This window comes from Pseudorasbora parva, chromosome 18 (assembly GCF_024679245.1).
Source record: "Pseudorasbora parva isolate DD20220531a chromosome 18, ASM2467924v1, whole genome shotgun sequence".
NCBI lineage: Eukaryota > Metazoa > Chordata > Actinopteri > Cypriniformes > Gobionidae > Pseudorasbora > Pseudorasbora parva.
The window spans coordinates 18,444,928-18,463,170 of NC_090189.1; the positions used below are offsets into that span (position 1 = coordinate 18,444,928).

General features: G+C 36.2%; 1 protein-coding gene across 1 annotated transcript; it reads left to right on the forward strand.

The window, feature by feature from the left end:
* Positions 1-733: 733 nt before the first annotated feature.
* Positions 734-17,721, forward strand: amacr (alpha-methylacyl-CoA racemase). The gene is made up of 6 exons (XM_067423333.1): positions 734-770; positions 1,075-1,337; positions 2,018-2,161; positions 4,348-4,508; positions 12,680-12,866; positions 17,308-17,721. Exons 2-6 carry the CDS (start codon positions 1,091-1,093, stop codon positions 17,715-17,717), a joined length of 1,149 nt encoding a protein of 382 aa, XP_067279434.1. The 5' UTR covers positions 734-770; positions 1,075-1,090; the 3' UTR covers positions 17,718-17,721.
* Positions 17,722-18,243: the final 522 nt, after the last annotated feature.

Sequence of the window (18,243 nt, forward strand, 5' to 3'; positions counted from 1 at the left end):
TTCCTTGAGGCAAGATTGAGACTGACCTTGCTGCGGTGTTTAGCCACTTGATATATAAAGCAGTCAATTCATCTTTGGAATTCTAATCCTTGAACTGTAACTCTTATTATTCACCATGTGTGCTCTGTACCTGATCTCCTACAAGTATTACTACTTCATTTGATATTGTATGCATAAATGTAGTAGCATTGAGATATGAATTTGCAGATTCTCAAAAAATGTTCTGTCAGTTCAAATCTGTTTTAAAAGATTATTCATCTTTGACTGCACAATATATTTGGGAACTGTATAGCCTAAGGCAAAAGCTTGACATATATTTTATGGAGTCAAATATCATGATGGGATTCATGGGTCATTATTATCTACAAAAGCAGATACATTCTTACCAAAGAAGAGAAAAATAAACAGAAAATGTTCTCTTCTCTTTTGCATTCTAGTGAAATCAAGGTTGTGTTCAGATTGAGAACCATAAAACTCAATGAGCAAATTAAAAAGTGCCTTCATGATGTTAATCTTAAACCAATGTCGCTATGGGGTTAATTTTTGTATAACGTTTAAAGCCATCCATCATTTTTGTCAGTTATAGGAGCCTATTATTTGACATGTAGGCTATATTTTGAGAGAGAGAGAGAGAGAGAGAGAGAGAGAGAGAGAGAGAGAGAGAGAGAGAGAGAGAGAGATCCTACACTACAACGTCTATTATCCTATGCGCGAGCATACGTCATAAAGACGCGCCGTTTGTTTCGAATTTGAAGTGCAAATTTTAAACGGTATGTTGCGTACTAGTTTTATCTAAGTCGTAATTAGTAGTGTTTTATTAGATTTTTTTACGGAAATTGGTTTCGACAGAAAACCTGCATAACAAATAGTTTATTTGCGCTATTGCCAGTTTAGCGGTTTAATAATAACTTGGAAATAGACAACTGGAGTGAACTATGACCCAAATATCAACTGTCATTTGACTACGCGCGGTGCTTTATTGATATGATTTTTTTTGTAGATAAATGTTTTAGTGCGCTTTAACCAAAAAACAATTTCCATATTCAATTTTTTTTATTTTTTACTATTTTATAGATAAACAGGCTCCATTATGGCTCTGACAGGAGTTCGTGTAATTGAGCTGGCAGGACTAGCCCCTGCACCCTTTTGCGGGATGATACTTGCGGATTTCGGCGCAAGAGTAATCCGGGTAGATCGGACAAAGGTAACAATGACTGTAGATACTCAAGCAAGAGGCAAACAATCAGTGGCCTTGAATCTGAAGAGTCCCAAAGCTGTCGCTGTTTTGAAAAGACTGTGTGTCCAGTCAGATGTGCTTCTGGAGCCTTATCGTAAAGGTCAGTGCCTTAATTAAAAGCAGCAAACATGGTTCCACATTTTTGACATTTTGACATTTGTTGCCAATTAATACGTTTCTAGCTGGACGGCAGTGCGTATTTTATTTCTTTGAATTTAGTATCTTTCTGATCCTGGCACAACAAGATGTAGCAGAGCTTTAACGTTGTTACCTTTATTCCTATATTGTAAACCTATAAAATATAACCCCATTTATTTTTATGTAGTTTTTTATATAGTTATTAAGAGTGAATCATTTTGCAGCTTATTTTATTTTATTTTTTACATTTTGTAATTTGTATTATTATGGCAGCTCTGATAAACTGTAAGTATAAAATCAACTTAATATTAATGGCTGCATAAACACATTCAGTAATTATTAGATTTGAATGCAAGATAGATTTTTTTTATCACAATCATTTATTTTTATGCAAATTAATTACCCTTTATTTCTTAAATCACTCATTTCTGTCCATCTTTGTCTAAATAAATCTATCTATTTTAACGAAAGACTTGTTCGCTAAAGGAAAAATATGTTCTTGACTTAATTGGGGGAATGCCATTTATTTCCAGATTTTAAATCCAAACAATAACAATTTGTCCTCTAAACTGAAATGTATTTACCTTCAAGGTTGTTTTCCCCTTTTGTGCTTCTTTATTAAATCTCTCTGGTATAATTAAGGAGTTATGGAGAAGATGGGATTAGGCCCTGAAGACTTGCTAAAAGAGAATCCGCGCCTGATCTATGCTCGACTCACTGGCTACGGTCAGAGCGGATCCTTCGCCAAGGCTGCTGGCCATGATATCAACTACTTGGCCATGTCAGGTAAAGATCTGTTAAACGGGTGTGAAGGAGCCTTGTTAATAACCTTTCTTTAAAGGCCCTTAGGCACAGTGTTTGTGAAGCAGAGTAGATTAGAGAGATTGAGCTGTTCAAAATGTCTTTGGAGGAAAACCCATACAAGCTGTTTTTCTCCTTCACATTGAGGCATGGCTGCAAACCAGCGCTTGTCAGGTTGCAGACTGAAGCCATAGAGCAATTTTGGAAGGGTAAAAATCATAATCACAAATATTTTTCGTTACTTTTGTAATCACGATTAAGCAAGTGGCAATCGTCAGGGACCAAACACCAGTCGCACACTTGGATGAATCGCAATCCAAATGAAATGTATCATATGATAGGGTTTTTATAGCAGAGTCCATCTTGGATAGAGTTTGATTAAATCGAATACAGTAACACAAAGAGGCAACTACCTTTCAGAAGAAATCACTCCCTCTTATTGTTACATTGAAGTGCCTTGATTATGCTGTTTTAAATGTTCCCAATTAACAGTTTTTTTAATAAGGTCTCCTACAATAGATTTACATAAATGAAAGATTAAACTACACTTCACCTCATTTCTCAAAGAGTCTGGAAACGGTTCATTTGAAGATTCCATCTCCATAAACACGTCCCTTTTGCAATCCTGCTCTGCTCTGATTGGTCAGATGACCCAGTCTGTTGTGATTTACGGTGTTTGAGGGTGGGTCGAAGTGGACGTCATTCTTGGGCAGCCAATAGAGATCGTTGTGTCTGTCACTGTGCAAATTTGTTACTTTGTTGCAGGTTTTAGGATACAATATTTGTCATGCATTTTGATCTTTATAACTTGACAAACCTTTTAGATACACAACTGGCTATATTACACACTGCATGGAAAGAAAATATTCGAAAAAATATATGTGCATGCCTTAGTTGTGGTGTGCATCTGGGTCTGTGCTGTCCAAAGAATGTCAATAGAAAATTATGCTGTGTTAATCTTCGATCATCGACTTTTTTTTAATATGAATTATCTCGATTTTACATTTAGCTCATTCATTTTTGTTAAGTATATTTTATATAAAATGTTTATGTTTTATATTATTTTATTTAGGTTACCTCTTTTAGTTTTATTTTAACATTTAGCTAAAATGTTAAGGGGATATTTATGTTGATTTAAAAGGAGATGAATCAAAAAAATGCTATGCACTGATAAACAATTTGTAATAAATGCTGCAATATTCCATAAAAAAAAAACAAGAATTGTCACTTGATTTCACTTTAAGGAAACAATTACTACAGGGCTTATTTCTTGTGAAATTTTTACTTGGCTATCTTTCGTTAAAATAAATAACACTTGAATTGGTATATTATTATTGTAGAGCATGGCGCTAGCAACTGCAAGGGTATGGGTTCATTTAAGGGAATGCATAAACTGATCAAATTCAATTTAATTAGTAGTCACTTTGTATAAAAACATCTGCCAAATGCATAAAATGATACAATAAAGCAATAATGGCAGCTGCATTTCAATGTTGCCTTCATGCTTTCATTCCAAACAACAGCGCCAGATTTAGATGTTGTCTTGAACCATTGATGCATCAAACAAATTTATTTAATTTTTTTGTGACCGGTGAGCATTGTGAGACATGTGCATAAACATATGCATTTAAATTATGCTTTTATTTGTTAACACCAATTACGGTACATTGCAAATGCCATGGGTTCTGCTGTGCTCTTTTTAATTCATGTGCTGCCATTGGGTCAACTTTTGCAGCTGATGGATGTAGCGCAAAGGCCAATTTACTGCATAATGCGCAGATTTGATTACATTTGTTCAGGCCTTGGCTATTTGCTCTGACCTTATGTATGCCAACAGTACAATTAATTTTGCAAGCTTATTATCTGTAATGACAATGCTTTTCTTGGGCACTGGCCTTTGGTCGGTGTATGGCTGTTAAATATATGCCATCACCTAATGACCAAGAACACAATCAGATTCTTTTATTTTATCCCTACTTTTCACTACTAAGCAGGCATTAGGATTAAAACAGAGGACTGAAACATTATTGCATGTGATGCAAGAGGCTTTTTTGGTGACATTTTAGCTGACCTTTAACTGTGATTTAAAAAAAATTTTTTTTAGAGTATTAATCAGCCATAATTCATTATTTAGGTCTCAGCATGTCTCTGTCCTCCTCTCTCTGTAATAGGGTTACTTTCCATGCTGGGCCGTAGCTCAGAGAAACCATACGCTCCACTGAATTTAGTGGCAGACTTTGCTGGAGGAGGTCTCATGTGCGCGTTTGGGATTGTGTTGGCTCTCCTGGAGAGGAGCCGGTCAGGACAAGGCCAGATCATTGATGCCAGCATGGTGAGATACTGCACCTCATCTTAAAACAGGTTTCTACTGAAATTGTTAGTAACCTCCTTTGAGAAACCAGTAGAAGAATTTTCTGTTTCCTACAGACTCTACAAACACTCATTTTAAGCTAACTATTGGAAAAAAGAAGCACTTGTGCTTGCTTTCATTTCTGTTGGGTATTGTTTTTTCCCTTCCAAGGTGCTAAATATCTTTCTTCTACATGTTTTACCACTCCCTGCATGGAATAAAGCAATTCCAAAGCCTTTTTTTTACCTCAACAAGATTGCCCCTTTTTCTGACCATTCGTGAGTAGTTTTCTACAATCTGGAATTTCCAGTAATTGCTTGTGGCAGTCTATCGGTTTTCATGACCAATTACAGCTGTGTGTGAATACTGTTAGAGTGTTTATTTTCAAAATAAGCACCAAGAGACAACCTTCTTGTCTGTCTCTTGAATCCAACATTGAAGAGACATTCTGCAATTCATCAACTGGCCACTAGAGACAGGCTCCAAAAGAGAGCCCAACTGCCCAACTTTACAGCAGGAAAAAACAAAAGTTTGCAGCCTGGTACAATTTTTTTTAATATATATATATAGCTAATTTTGCCCTTCATGACAACTTTGAGTTTTTTTTTTAAACAACTCCATTTAAATTATATTCATCCTTAAATTTCTGCATAATTAAGGTTGTGTGCACTTGATTGACAGGTGGATTGCTGCTGCTGTTGCTACTAGCCATTTGTCTGCTGTCTGTTAGCTGTCTTTTCAATTTGATGCGAAAAGCTTCCTGATCCGCACAAAAGCCAGCCATAAACTTATAATTATACAAGACAAAATATATTTCTTTCACTGTAAAAAAAGCAATAATGATATTGAAAATACATTCAAAAGTTTGTTACCTTCGAAACCTTCTGTATGGCGTGGGCGTACTGTATGGCGTACTGTATGGCGTACAAAAAAACACTTTTTGTAACGCATCACTTGAATATATTAAACATTTATTTTTGTATTGCCCTTTTTCTATTTCATTTTGGACTGACTTTAAAATAGATATTTCTAAAATAGAAATTCCTAGTATTAGAATTAAGAACCATATGACATTTTACTTGTTTCCAAAACCATATTTTTCTGCAAAACAAAATTATATAATTAAAGTTTTATATGCATGACACCTAAAAGAAATCCTTCTATATTACCTTTTACCTTTTGATCTCATAGTATACTCTGAAACCCTTTCAAACATGAGATCACAAAACAATACGTTTTCTACCTTGATTCATAAACTTTTATTTTTGTATTTATTTATATTTTTATACTTGTTTTTGTTATTCTCTGATTTAGACATTTTGAGCAGTATTTACAATGCTTTGTATTCATTGTTTTTTTTTATTGCATTGAACTTGAAATGTATGTACTTGAACTAATTAATCTAATAAAAAAATCATAAAAACAAATTAATTTAAAGATAAAAATGTCTCCTGGCAATATTAAAGTCATACTAATTTTGTACTTTCATTTAAAGTACATACAAACTAAAAGTAATGTTATTTTTATAATAATGGTACAGTAAATGTTTTTGCTGTATAAAGGCATACATGTATACGCGTTTGATCAAACACTCACCATATAATTATAAAATGAAGTAAAACCGGTTTAATAAACTTCTTTTAAGTGACATTAATCAATTAAGCAAAACAAACACCATTTTATCCAAAAAACATTTATACAGTAGTCATTGAATTTGTCGTCAAAGGCTTTTGTTCTAAGTCAAAACTCATTTCTTCACGGTTACTGCTGATTAGCCAACGCAGTTGCCAGGAGGGAGCTCCTTTGACCAATGAGAAACCTCTTACCATGCCCCTACCTCTTGCCACGCCCATTACTCCAAGCTGCAGCTACCCCTGTCACTATGGAGCTAGAAATATTGTCAATAATTCAGATTTATACAATTCAAATTCAGATAATTTTGTCATATTTCTAGCTCCATATGTCTCCACATTCTTGCAGAAGCAGAACAATTTTAGCCTGACAAGCCAGACCCACATCAAGATGTTTGGTCTGGAAACTCACCATTGACTGGGCTCAATCCGAGGGGCGGGATAAATGGTTGTCTTTCAAATTCTTTCTGCATGCAATTGTATAGCGCTACAACCAACCAGAGCAACGAAGATAGCAACGAAGATGGAGCTAGTTGACAGATTCAACTTTTGGCGTATCCGGTCGGCAAAACTCAGAACACATCTTCCTTTCTTAAGAATGATTTCAGTGCCGTTCTTTGTTCTTTTCTCAAAGAAAAGCTTAACTCCAAGTCTTCCAGAGTCACGGTCAAAGTCAATTCGAAAGACCGCCTTTTGCCAGCTTCTTTATTTTCGAGTAGCACGCAACTCCGCCATCATTATGTTAAGCCCGCCCACCGACTCTATACACGATGTGATTGGCCTGACCAGAGTTTGGTTTTTACAGCTCAGAACTGTATTGAGAGTTGCTAGAAGACATTTGCAGCAGATAAGATTTGTTGCCGCTAGGGTGCGTCTAGATTTCTAGGCTAGAACAATTCATTATGTTGGTGTGAAATAAAATATTGAAAATTAAAGCTAAAGCTCCGATCTCTTCCTGAAAATACTGAAAAATGTCTGTCTGTTGGCACCTTACAGCTAACTAAAACTAAACTTATTTGAAAAAACAAACGCTTGAAATGAAATCATATGATAAAAACTGCCTAAAATGACAGAAACCAACTTTGGGAAATAAATTATATGAAGTGAAATTTGATTGTGTAGTATATCTTGCATGCATTTAAATCAAGCAGCAACCTCCCTCAGTCTCTCTTGAAGCCAATACGGAAGTAATTTAAACTGCAATTTATCAACTGGCCACTAGGGACAGGCTCCAGAAGGGAGCAGAATCTCATTGAGCTCCATGTTAAAATTCCCAACTTTATAGCAAAAAAATAAAAAAACATATTATAAAAAAACATATTTACAGCCTGGTACAAATTGTGTTTTTTGTCTATAATGCTAATTTTGCCCTTCATGACAACTGTGAGAGGGGTGAATTTTTTTAAATAACTTATTCATTTACATTATATAAATCCTTAAAGTTCTGCACACTGTAAAACATGTTTTTGAAAAAAAAAGTTACCTGGTTGCCTTAAAAATTTGAGTTCATTGAAATTAAAATTTTAGTTAATACAATGAACATTTTTTGAGATTCGACAACCTTTATTAAAATATTATTCAAAGATTTTGTAAGCATATTGGGTAATTGTGTGTGTTTTATTTCTGATGACGCATGCAGTGAAACATGCCAAATAGTGCTATTTTCATAATTTATCATTTTTTTTATGTGGTTCAGATACAATAATATTTTGAGCTTCTATTTATTAAACAAATTTCCTTCATTGTATCAGCTAAAAATTTTAATTTCTATAAACTCTAAATTTTAAGGCAACCAGGTTACTTACTTTAAGTTAAATCAACAAAAACCAACATTTTTTTTACAGTGCATAATTAAGGGCGTGGTTACTTTTAGTGGCAAGTGGATAGCCATTTATCTGCTGTCTATAGTCATTGTCACCTAAACTCCGCCCACATCCTGTCTCTTTGCCCATTTTCTGTTATCCGGGCGTCACGCACGATGACGCGTTGGCAAGATGCCAACTCGTCTCTACTTTACGCTTCAGAACGGCTTATCAGAATCCTATGGGTGACGTCACAGACACTACGTCCATATTTTGTACAGTCAATGATTTAAATCCACGGAGGGGTGGGGGTTATGATGACCTACTGGGGCCAACCACCTGGGGGCGATCGAGGCGCGTAGGCTTCAGTTATATACAGGATTGCTGCAGGCTTGGTTAAATCCTGTTGGTGTTTATTGGAGTAGCTGAACCAAAAAATATTATAAGATTTGCTGTTGCATTGGTCATTTAAAGTGCCCTGTTTTGTTCATGCTTCACTAGGTTTTCTCTGCTGGAAGATAATAATTATAGCATTCTGCTATTCTGCTTGTTAATTAAACATGACATTTCACTTAGCCCTGAGTACATTTTTATGCATTAGAAGACCTCAGCTAGACAATGGAGCTCCGATTCGTCTGAGTTTATGTAATTTGCTTTGACACATTCTGATCTCTGCTACTTTAATCCCTTAAGGAAATAAAAGGTGGTAAATACACAGCTTAATATGTGACAATCCAATATTAAAGAATATTTCGCATCAGACATTCAGACCTGGAGCAAAGCTGCACTGCTAGTGAGGAGGTTAGCCGTGTATGTCAACGTGGGCAAGAGCTGTGGTAATGATGATTAGATGTTTGCCTGTTAGGCAGTAAAGATATCTAGAATTCTCCTGTGAGAGTCACCTTGACAATCTTTGATAAGACCTGTCATTTAATAAAGACAGCATTTTTTAGTGATGTGAGTGTTATTGACCTGCAAGGCAAGCAAATGGTGTTGAGACTTGCTTGCCAGTTTGGATGTTATTATACCCTGCAAATGTTATGCTTTCAAAGTTTTTTTATTTAAATACCTATTAGAAATTTAGAGGTGTCCTGGGTATTTCATCAAAGGGATAGTTCACCCAAAAATGGAAATTAGTCCATGATTTACTCACCCTCAAGTCATACTAGGTGTTTGACATTCTTCTTTCAGATGAATACAATAGGAGTTATATTAAAAAATATCCTTGCTCTTCCGAGCTTTATAATGGCAGTGAATGGCTGTTTCTGTTTTGAAGTGCATCCATCCATCATAAAAGTGTCTCCAAGGGGTTAGTATTGGCTTTTCTGAAGCAAAGTGATTGTGTTTTTGTAAGAAAAATATCCATATTTAAACCGTTACAAACTGTAATCTCTAACTTCCGCTAACTGTCGCACAGGCATTCATGAGAGACTGGCGCTCCGGCGAGAATATGCTAGTTCTTGTGAGAACCAAGTTTTGTTTTGCTCTATCCTCTGCGCTTCCGTGTTTGTCACCGGAACTTATACTACGCCTTCGTTTTCATTTTTTGGTGAACTATCCCTTTAACATTTTAAGAATTGTATTATGCAACATTTGGTTTGGGTCTATGTACTGTACACTGTTAGTTAAAAAAAAAAAATTGACATCCAATAAAAAAAGCGGGTCGAAGAAAGAGAACACATTAGCTGAATTTTTTTTTTTTTTTTTTTTTTACAAAACTATAGCTTAATATTCCATATTAATACATCTGTGTTTCTGTGAGCTATATGAAAGGAAGCTTGATTCATTGATGATTAGCTTGATGATTGGTATATATGTCACAGTATATATGTCATAACATAACATAACATAGATAGATAGATAGATAGATAGATAGATAGATAGATAGATAGATAGATAGATAGATAGATAGATAGATAGATAGATAGATAGATAGATAGATAGATAGATAGATATTATTCTAGATTAAAATGGCTCCTCTGAATTCTGCCGAAGGCTTTCAGAATGTGTGTGCTACCCTCTCACATACGTTATGCTATAGGGGTGTAACGGTACAGATTGCTCACGGTTCGGTTTGTATCACAGTTTTACGTTCACTGTTCTGTATTTACTATGTTCAGGGAAAAAGGACTCCTGTCAAATAAAAATAAAGAAAATAAGAACAAATAATTTAAATAAGCAGCAGCATGAATAAATACTATTGAGCATAGATACTAATAAAATAAACAATGCTTTTCAGGTTTTCAGGTAGTTCTAACATTAGTTTTTAGGTAAAGAAATTGAATAAAGTAATCAAATGTAAAATAATTGCATATTTCACTATTTAAATTAAAGAATAATCCTTATTAAACTTACACAAGCTATTCCCTCAAGAGCAGTGAGGGATGTCCTTATCTGTGGTTTGGCATTAAACAGAGTAAAGGTTACTGCCCCTTTAAGACCTAATGCAGGGATATGCGTCGTCTTTCTCAACTGTATACAGTTCACTTACGGCATTTTCAGACTATGTCTGCTTGGATACTCATCAAGATGGACATGTTGACATACCCTTTGTGTGAGTTTGTCCTTTCAAGCGCAAGACTTGAAAGAAAACTCAATATTTGCGAGATGTTTGCGTGGTCTCGGATGAGTGCACAGAGATAAATATTCTCTCAGCGAGCGCAAGTTCTCACTGGTGTCTTCTGGCACCCGGTTAAACCCGGGTGATGACGGAGAAATGACTGGTCATACTGCACTCACATGCACTGAACAGTTTACAAAGAGTGACCGTTTTTCCAGTCTTCAACTGTCCAATTTTGGTGAGCTCATCCAAAGTGTAGCCTTTTTTTTCCTAATTGTAGTGGAGATGAGTGGTACCCGGTGGGGTCTTCTGCTGTTGTAGCCCATCCGCCTCAATGTTGTGCGTGTTGTGGCTTCACAAATGCTTTGCTGCATACCTCGGTTGTAATGAGTGGTTATTTCAGTCAAAGTTGCTCTTCTATCAGCTTGAATAAGTCGGCCCATTCTCCTCTGACTTCTAGCATCAAAAAAATGCATTTTTGCCCACAGGACTGCCGCATACTGGATGTTTTTCCCTTTTCACACCATTCTTTGTAAACCTTAGAAATGGTTGTGCGTGAAAATCCCAGTAACTGAGCAGACTGAAATATGCCACACTCAAAATTGCTTAATCCACCTATCTTTTCCATTCTGACATTCAGTTTGGAGTTCAGGAGATTGTCTTGACCAGGACCACACCCCTTAATGCATTGAAGTGACTGCCATGTGATTGGTTAATTAGATAATTGCATTAATGAGAAATTGAACAGGTGTTCATTTTAATCCTTTAGGTGTGTGTGTGTGTGTGTGTGTGTGTGTGTGTGTGTGTGTGTGTGTATATATATATATATATATATATATATATATATATATATATATATATATAATTATATATATATAGTGTGTGTGTGTGTGTGTGTGTGTGTGTGTGTGTGTGTGTGTGTGTGTTATTTTATATGTTATGACTCAAAAAGCTATATAGAAATGGGAGATGGAGACTTGCTTCTCAGCCCAATCATGTGCTCAAATAAACCCAGATTGTAAACATCTCTTTGAAGGCTGGGTTCACTGGGAAATATATGAAGTTTATCCATATTTAAGTCGATCTTGCAAGGTCACGGTCTTTGAAATGCATGTATATTTATTTTTGTGCATCAATTGGGAGGATTTGACCTACAAAAATTTTCCTTTTCATCTGTGAAAAAAAAAAAAAAACGTTTTTGGAAGACTTGCTATACACACCCTTTAACTTCAGCCTTGATGCCAACTTTGTCACTCAGAATTAATTTAGTTCAAGATCTGAGTGCTAGAAGTCTTTAAAGGGGTCATGTCATACATATTTAACTTAATATTATTTGTGTCAGACAGCCATATTTTAGTTTTTGATGGCCATTTTCACCCTTTCTCTGAAGTAAACAGCTTGCTTTTTTATGCTGCCCCTTTGAGAAATGTCCCTTACTGCATGTGAAATTATTAACATCATGATTAGCTTGCTCTGCCATTGTTTGCACAATCTTTTTTTGTTTATTGCTTGTGTCAGCTATATGTTTACTTGCACCATCCTTTAATAACAGGCAGCCTTTGAGAATACTTTATTACTTTGTGACTGCTTTACAAAATCAGAGCTGAAATGTGCCACAGAAACCCTTTATATGCATTTTTTTAACAATGTCCCTGAGCTTTTCGTCTGATTTGATCTTTATTCTTTCCACATTTTTTTGATTATGTATGGTGTCGCAAATTAACTGCGGTCTAAGGAGGAAAAATCTGTAGGTTACATTTTAATGTTTTCATTGGACATCAGGCTTTATTATGTATAAAAGATAAGACCAATTTATTGCTCGTGATATGGCCCCTTGCTGTGCGATGATGTGGCGTGCTTGTATTTCCAAGCTTCTTAAATCTTCTCCTGTCGCATCACATTTCCATCTTGTTTAATGCATTCATTCGTGCATGTAAATAGGTGCTTTATCTGCAAGTTTTCTGCATATCAATTTATTGTAAACTGAATTATTTGACCTTATGAATATGTATAACTAATGGCCATGTCGGCATTCTGTAGCCCTTTGTTGTTTTTACTCCTCAAGGACGTCTTTTCTTCATGCCAAATTGCCAATCATTCTGTTCAGCATGACAGAATGATGGCAAATAATTATGAAAACACTTCTCTGGGCTTGTGCAGGTGGAAGGTGCAGCATATGTCGGCTCCTTCATGTGGAAGTCCCGTAGCCTCGGCCTGTGGAATCGTCCTCGTGGGGAAAATATGCTGGATAGCGGGGCTCCGTTTTATGATACATACCGTACTTCTGACGGAAAGTATGTGGCAGTTGGGGCAATTGAGCCTCAGTTCTATGAACAGCTTATTCTGGGTATGTGTATTATATTTCCTCTCAGTTTGGTCCTGTATGTTCATTTTCTGAATATGAATTTTTATGAATATGAATATGTTTGTTTCCGTTCTCTGAAATGCAACTTGAATACATGTTGTTTAAATCAAATTAGGTGAGATAATTTTAGAAAAAAAACAACAACAAAAAAAACATAACTATTAACCCATTTAAGCCTGCAGCTTGCTGAAGGTTTTAGAAATCTTTTTTTCAGTTGGAAATATCTCTTGGGTCCCCATAGATCTCTTAAAGGTGCTCTAGAATGATTTGAAACAATATGTTAAATTGTACTCAAAATCTACATAGAGGGTATGTGGTTTATTTAAGGGCAACATTTGTCCAGATACAGTTTTACAGGTCCATTTACAACCCTATAAATTGTCCCCAGGATGTAATTCTCTCTTTTTGACTTATTTGGAAGGCTCAGGAATATTAACGTTGAGCTGTGCTCTGATTGGCTTATTTCAGCAGCTTGCAGCTCACAGCAGTTCAGCAAAGCGTCTCGTAAGTCCTGACCGTCCTGACAGAACACAGACCGTCTGAATGACACTTTAAGCAGAACATCTAAAATGGAGATTGATAAAATGCAGCTTACTTGTTTATTGGTGTTTTCAGATCATCCGCGCATGAGCGAGAGCTTGCGTGCATATGGTTGCCAGATTGGACATGTTTAGGTAAAACACTAGATAGCATACGTGCTCTTTTCACAGAAAAGCTCTGTTTGGGGGATTTAAATTACTGAAATTTGGCAACTGTACGAACGATCTTCTTTCCCAAACCAAAATCAGTGATGACTCGTCTTTTTTCGTCAACGATTTTTATGTTTATATAACATTAGTCACAATGTAGGCTACGCAGTGACTGTGATGTACTCTTAATACAAGCATGCAAAAACATCATACTTAAGTTCTCAAAAATATAAATATATATTTTTACAAAATGAATAGCCTTGTCAAATGACTATTGTTTTAACTTATATGGTGGAAAAGGTGAAGTTTGCTAGAAGGATCGATTGAATGATCTGTAACGTATACGGTTGTATTTTGTAATACAAAATAATATTAAGCTTTGTTACTAAACACACTAACTTATTTAGTTTGGTATGGTACTTGGTGTTTCCTATTGTTACTGTACTAGCATCTTGCATTATCTAGACAATGCTGTCTCTCTAAGAAGCTTTCGTTTTAATCAGAAATTGTTTAAACAGTCAATAAGTGGATAAAATCACTACTTACTGCTTGCAGGAATACAGTTGTAATTGCCACTTTCTTCAGATTAAAACGCTGAGTGAAGCTTGCTTGAAATGGGCCGAACAAATGAACAATCTTGAATTAAATTGTTTTGGTGTCTGATTATAATAAAAATCAACGCTTGCGTCACTGTTGGGTTTATGTTGAGAAGCACTTTTTTTCTGTGGTGTTTTTGATTTACAAGATTTACATAAGAAGTAGGAGGCAATGGTGTTTGAGACCCACAGTATGTTATGTCCATGTACTGAACTCTTATTATTATTATTTCACTATGACAAGGTTAATTCAATTTTTCATTCTAGGACACTTTTAAAAGCAACTGGCATATTTGTAGACAACCTTAGGAAGAGCTTTTGACATCGTACAGGATATTGTGGGGTTTAATGTGGGGTTTAATTCATGTTGCCTGATATGCACCTGGCAACTTCAGTGGAATGTTGTCACAATTTTACTTATAATTCTTTCTGTGGAAAACACTTAATTTGCTAAAAAAAAAAAAATGTCATGTTCATAGTAAAAAGAAAGGAAAAAAGACATTTCCCCCAGGCATCAGTTTAGAATTTTTCTTCTATTTATTTTAATAATATTTTTTATTGTATTATTTATTATTAATTTCAATTGTATTTATTCTCTTCTCATTTAATGTTTGTATTATTTTTCTTATTTTGCACTTAATATATTTCATATACAGTACCTGTACACTATACATCTATACATCTAGCTGCCTTTAACGGGATATTTCACCCAAAAATTTTAATTGACTATTTATCTGCTTACCTCCAGGGCATCCAAGATGTAGGTGTGTTTGTTTCTTCAGTAGAACACAAATGAAGATTTTTAACTCCAACCGTTGCCGTTTAATGCATGTCAATGGGGTGTTTTCTATGAGAGTCACTATGAGAGTAAAAAACACACATATATACGAATTCATATTAAGCCCTGTGGCTCGTGGCGACACATTGATGTCTTAAGACTTATTTCTGCGAGAAAACGATAAGTATTTGTGTTAATTTTTTTTTTTTTTTTTTTTTTACCTCAGACAAATTTCATCTAGTATTCCCAATGCCATTACTTCCGCCGGAGAAGGTCAAAACCTGGCGTGATTATAGATACAGTTAGTACGGAAAGTATTCATACCCCCTTACATTTTTCACTCTGTTATATTGCAGCCATTTGCTAAAATCATCACTTAAGTTCTTTTTTTTTTCGAATTGATGTACACACAGCACCCCATATCGACAGAAAAACACAGAATTGTTGAAATTTTTGCAGATTTTTAAAAAAAGAAACACTGAAATATCACACAGTCCTTAGTATTGCAAATCCCTGTACTTGGCTTCATTCATCTTTCCCTCGATTGCAACCAGTCGTCCTGTCCCTGCAGCTTAAAAACACTCCCACAGCATGATGCCACCACCATGCTTCACTGTTAGGACTGTATTGGACAGGTGATATTTTTCTCCACATGCACCGCTGAGAGTCCAAAAAGTTCTTGGTCTCAGACCATAGAATTTTATTTCACACCATATTGGAGTCCTTCAGGTGTTTTTTTTTGAAAACTTTTATGTTTCTTGCACTGAGGAGATGCTTCCGTCGGGCCCCTCTACCATAAAGCCCTGACTGGAGGAGGGCTGCAGTGATGGTTGACTTTCTACAACGTTCTCCCATCTCCCGACTGCATCTCTGGAGCTCAAACACAGTGATCTTTGGGTTCTTTCTTTACTTTCACCAAGGCTCTTCTCCCCCGATAGCTCAGTTTGCCCAGACGGCCAGCTCTAGGAAGGGTTCTGATCGTCCCAAATGTCTTCCATTTAAGGATTATGGAGGCCACTGTGCTCTTAGGAACCTTAAGTGCAGCAGAAATGTTTTTGTAACCATGGCCAGATCTGTGCCTTGCCACAATTCTGTCTCTGAGCTCTTCAGGCAGTTCCTTTGAGCTCATGATTCTCGTTTGCTCTGACATGCACTGTGAGCTGTTAGGTCTCATATAGACAGGTGTGTGCCTTTCCTAATCAAGTCCAATCAGTATAATCAAACACAGCTGGACTCAAATGAAGGTGAAGAACCATCTCAAGGATGATCAGAAGAAATGGACAGCACCTGAGTTAAATATATGTGTGTCAGAGCAAAGGGTCTGAATACTTAGGACCATTTGGTATTTTAGGTTTTCTTTCTTTTTTATCTGCAAAAATGTCAACAGTTCAGATTTTTTTCTGTCAATATGGGGTGCTGTGTGTACATTAATGAGAAAAAAAATGAACTGATTTTAACAAATGCTGCAAAATAACTAAGAGTAATACAATTTAAGGGGATCTGAATACTTTTCGTACCCATATAGATTCCTCATTAGTGCCTTCACGGATGGCACGGATTGGTCAAATGGTGCATCTATGTAAATATATATCTATCGTGCCGGGTTTTGACCTTACCTGATGGAAGTAATGGCATTGGGAATACTAGGTGAGATTCGTCTGAAATGAGGTAAAAAAAAAAAAACACAAATACTTGTCGGTGCCTTGTAGAAACCGATATTTTCGTGTCTTAAGTCATCAATGTGTTGACACTAGCCACAGGGTTTAATATGGATTTGTATATCTGTGTGTTTTTTACTCTCATAGTGACTGTCAACACCCCATTGGCATGAATTATATGGCAACCGTTACAAATCTTAATTTGTGTTCTACTGAAGAAACAAACACCTACATCTTGGATGCCCTGGGGGTAAGCAGATATACAACAAGTTTTCATTTTAGGGTGAACTATTCCTTTAATTCACCTGAAATAAACCTGTAACCTGAAGGATTTCTGAGTACAATTGACATGTTTAACCACAAGATTTCCAGGGTCAGCTATATGGTTGTCAATTTTGCAAAGGACAGATTAGGGAGAAGCCACAGGATGCTTTATCAGTATGTGCTCAGGGATTTACCACACACACTGATGACCCATGTGCAAATGCAGCATACTCAATCTTGCTTTGAAACCATAATGACTCTATTGATATTTATGTTTGACCCTCAAAAGAAGAACACCAGCTATGGCCAGTGTCCAGTATGGCCAGATTCATAGTCCTTCATGATGTCTTTGATCCCTGCCCTCTAAACTCCTTTATTGATTTCTTTCCTGTTTTCTTTATCTAATTTTTATCTACTTAATTCTCTCTTGCGTTACAGGTTTGGGCTTGGACGATGCTGACCTACCCTCACAAATGAGTATATCTGATTGGCCGCAGCTTAGGCAGACATTCACCCAGGTGTTTGCCACCAAAACGCAGGCTGAGTGGGGTCAGATCTTCGATGGGACAGATGCCTGTGTCACCCCTGTGCTGTCACTGGATGAGGTACTCTCTCACCCCCACAATCAGGCAAGGGGATCATTCTACAAGGACTCTCAGGGGGAAATTAGCCCCCGACCTGCACCCGTTCTGTCCCGCTCCCCTGCGGTGGCCTGCCGCTCCCGTGACCCCTTTATCGGAGAGCACACTCGCACTGTGCTGATGGAGTACGGGTTTGAGCAAGCGCAAATAGAACAGCTCCTCTCTAGCGGTATCATAGAGTGCAACGAAGCTAAAGCACGCCTATAAACTGAAGAGAATCATTCAAATTTGATGCAGCGTGGGAATCTGAGCACTTGAACTACATTTCTGTCTCATTGAGTGAGTGGGCTTTTCAGAACAAAATGACACTCTCTTGTGAATCACTGGGTGCTTCAGTCGAGGTATGAGTGATTCTGGGCTTTTAAGTTGACATGTCCAACACATTCAACTCTCATTTGTAATTGCTTCAGGGAAAGTCAAGTGGGATATAATTAAAGTATATTGCAAATATACTGTAATAACCTCAACATCCATCTTTTTGTCAGCAAGCACATCAGTAATATGTGTTTTAAAAAGGGTATTTGATACGGTCTGATTTTTCAGACTGTTTTTAATTAATAACTGAAGTATTGGTGAGGGTATTTTAATTGTAGTTGATTAAAATGTACCACTTTTCTTTGTGAATTGGAATCTTTAACTAATAAGTGCCTTTAGCAATAATAGCTGAGTGTGTCATAGATTAATTATCTGACTAAAATATTTGCCTTTGAATTTTACTTTATTAAAATGTTAG

What these genes read in the sequence shown, in the direction of transcription:
- amacr (XM_067423333.1), top strand. Translation starts at nt 1,091, where the DNA reads ATGGCTCTGACAGGAGTTCGTGTAATTGAGCTGGCAGGACTAGCCCCT. An exon ending in TCTGGAGCCTTATCGTAAAG is followed by an intron (nt 1,338 to 2,017) that starts GTCAGTGCCTTA and finishes GGTATAATTAAG; the next exon opens with GAGTTATGGAGAAGATGGGA. An exon ending in CTATGAACAGCTTATTCTGG is followed by an intron (nt 12,867 to 17,307) that starts GTATGTGTATTA and finishes CTTGCGTTACAG; the next exon opens with GTTTGGGCTTGGACGATGCT.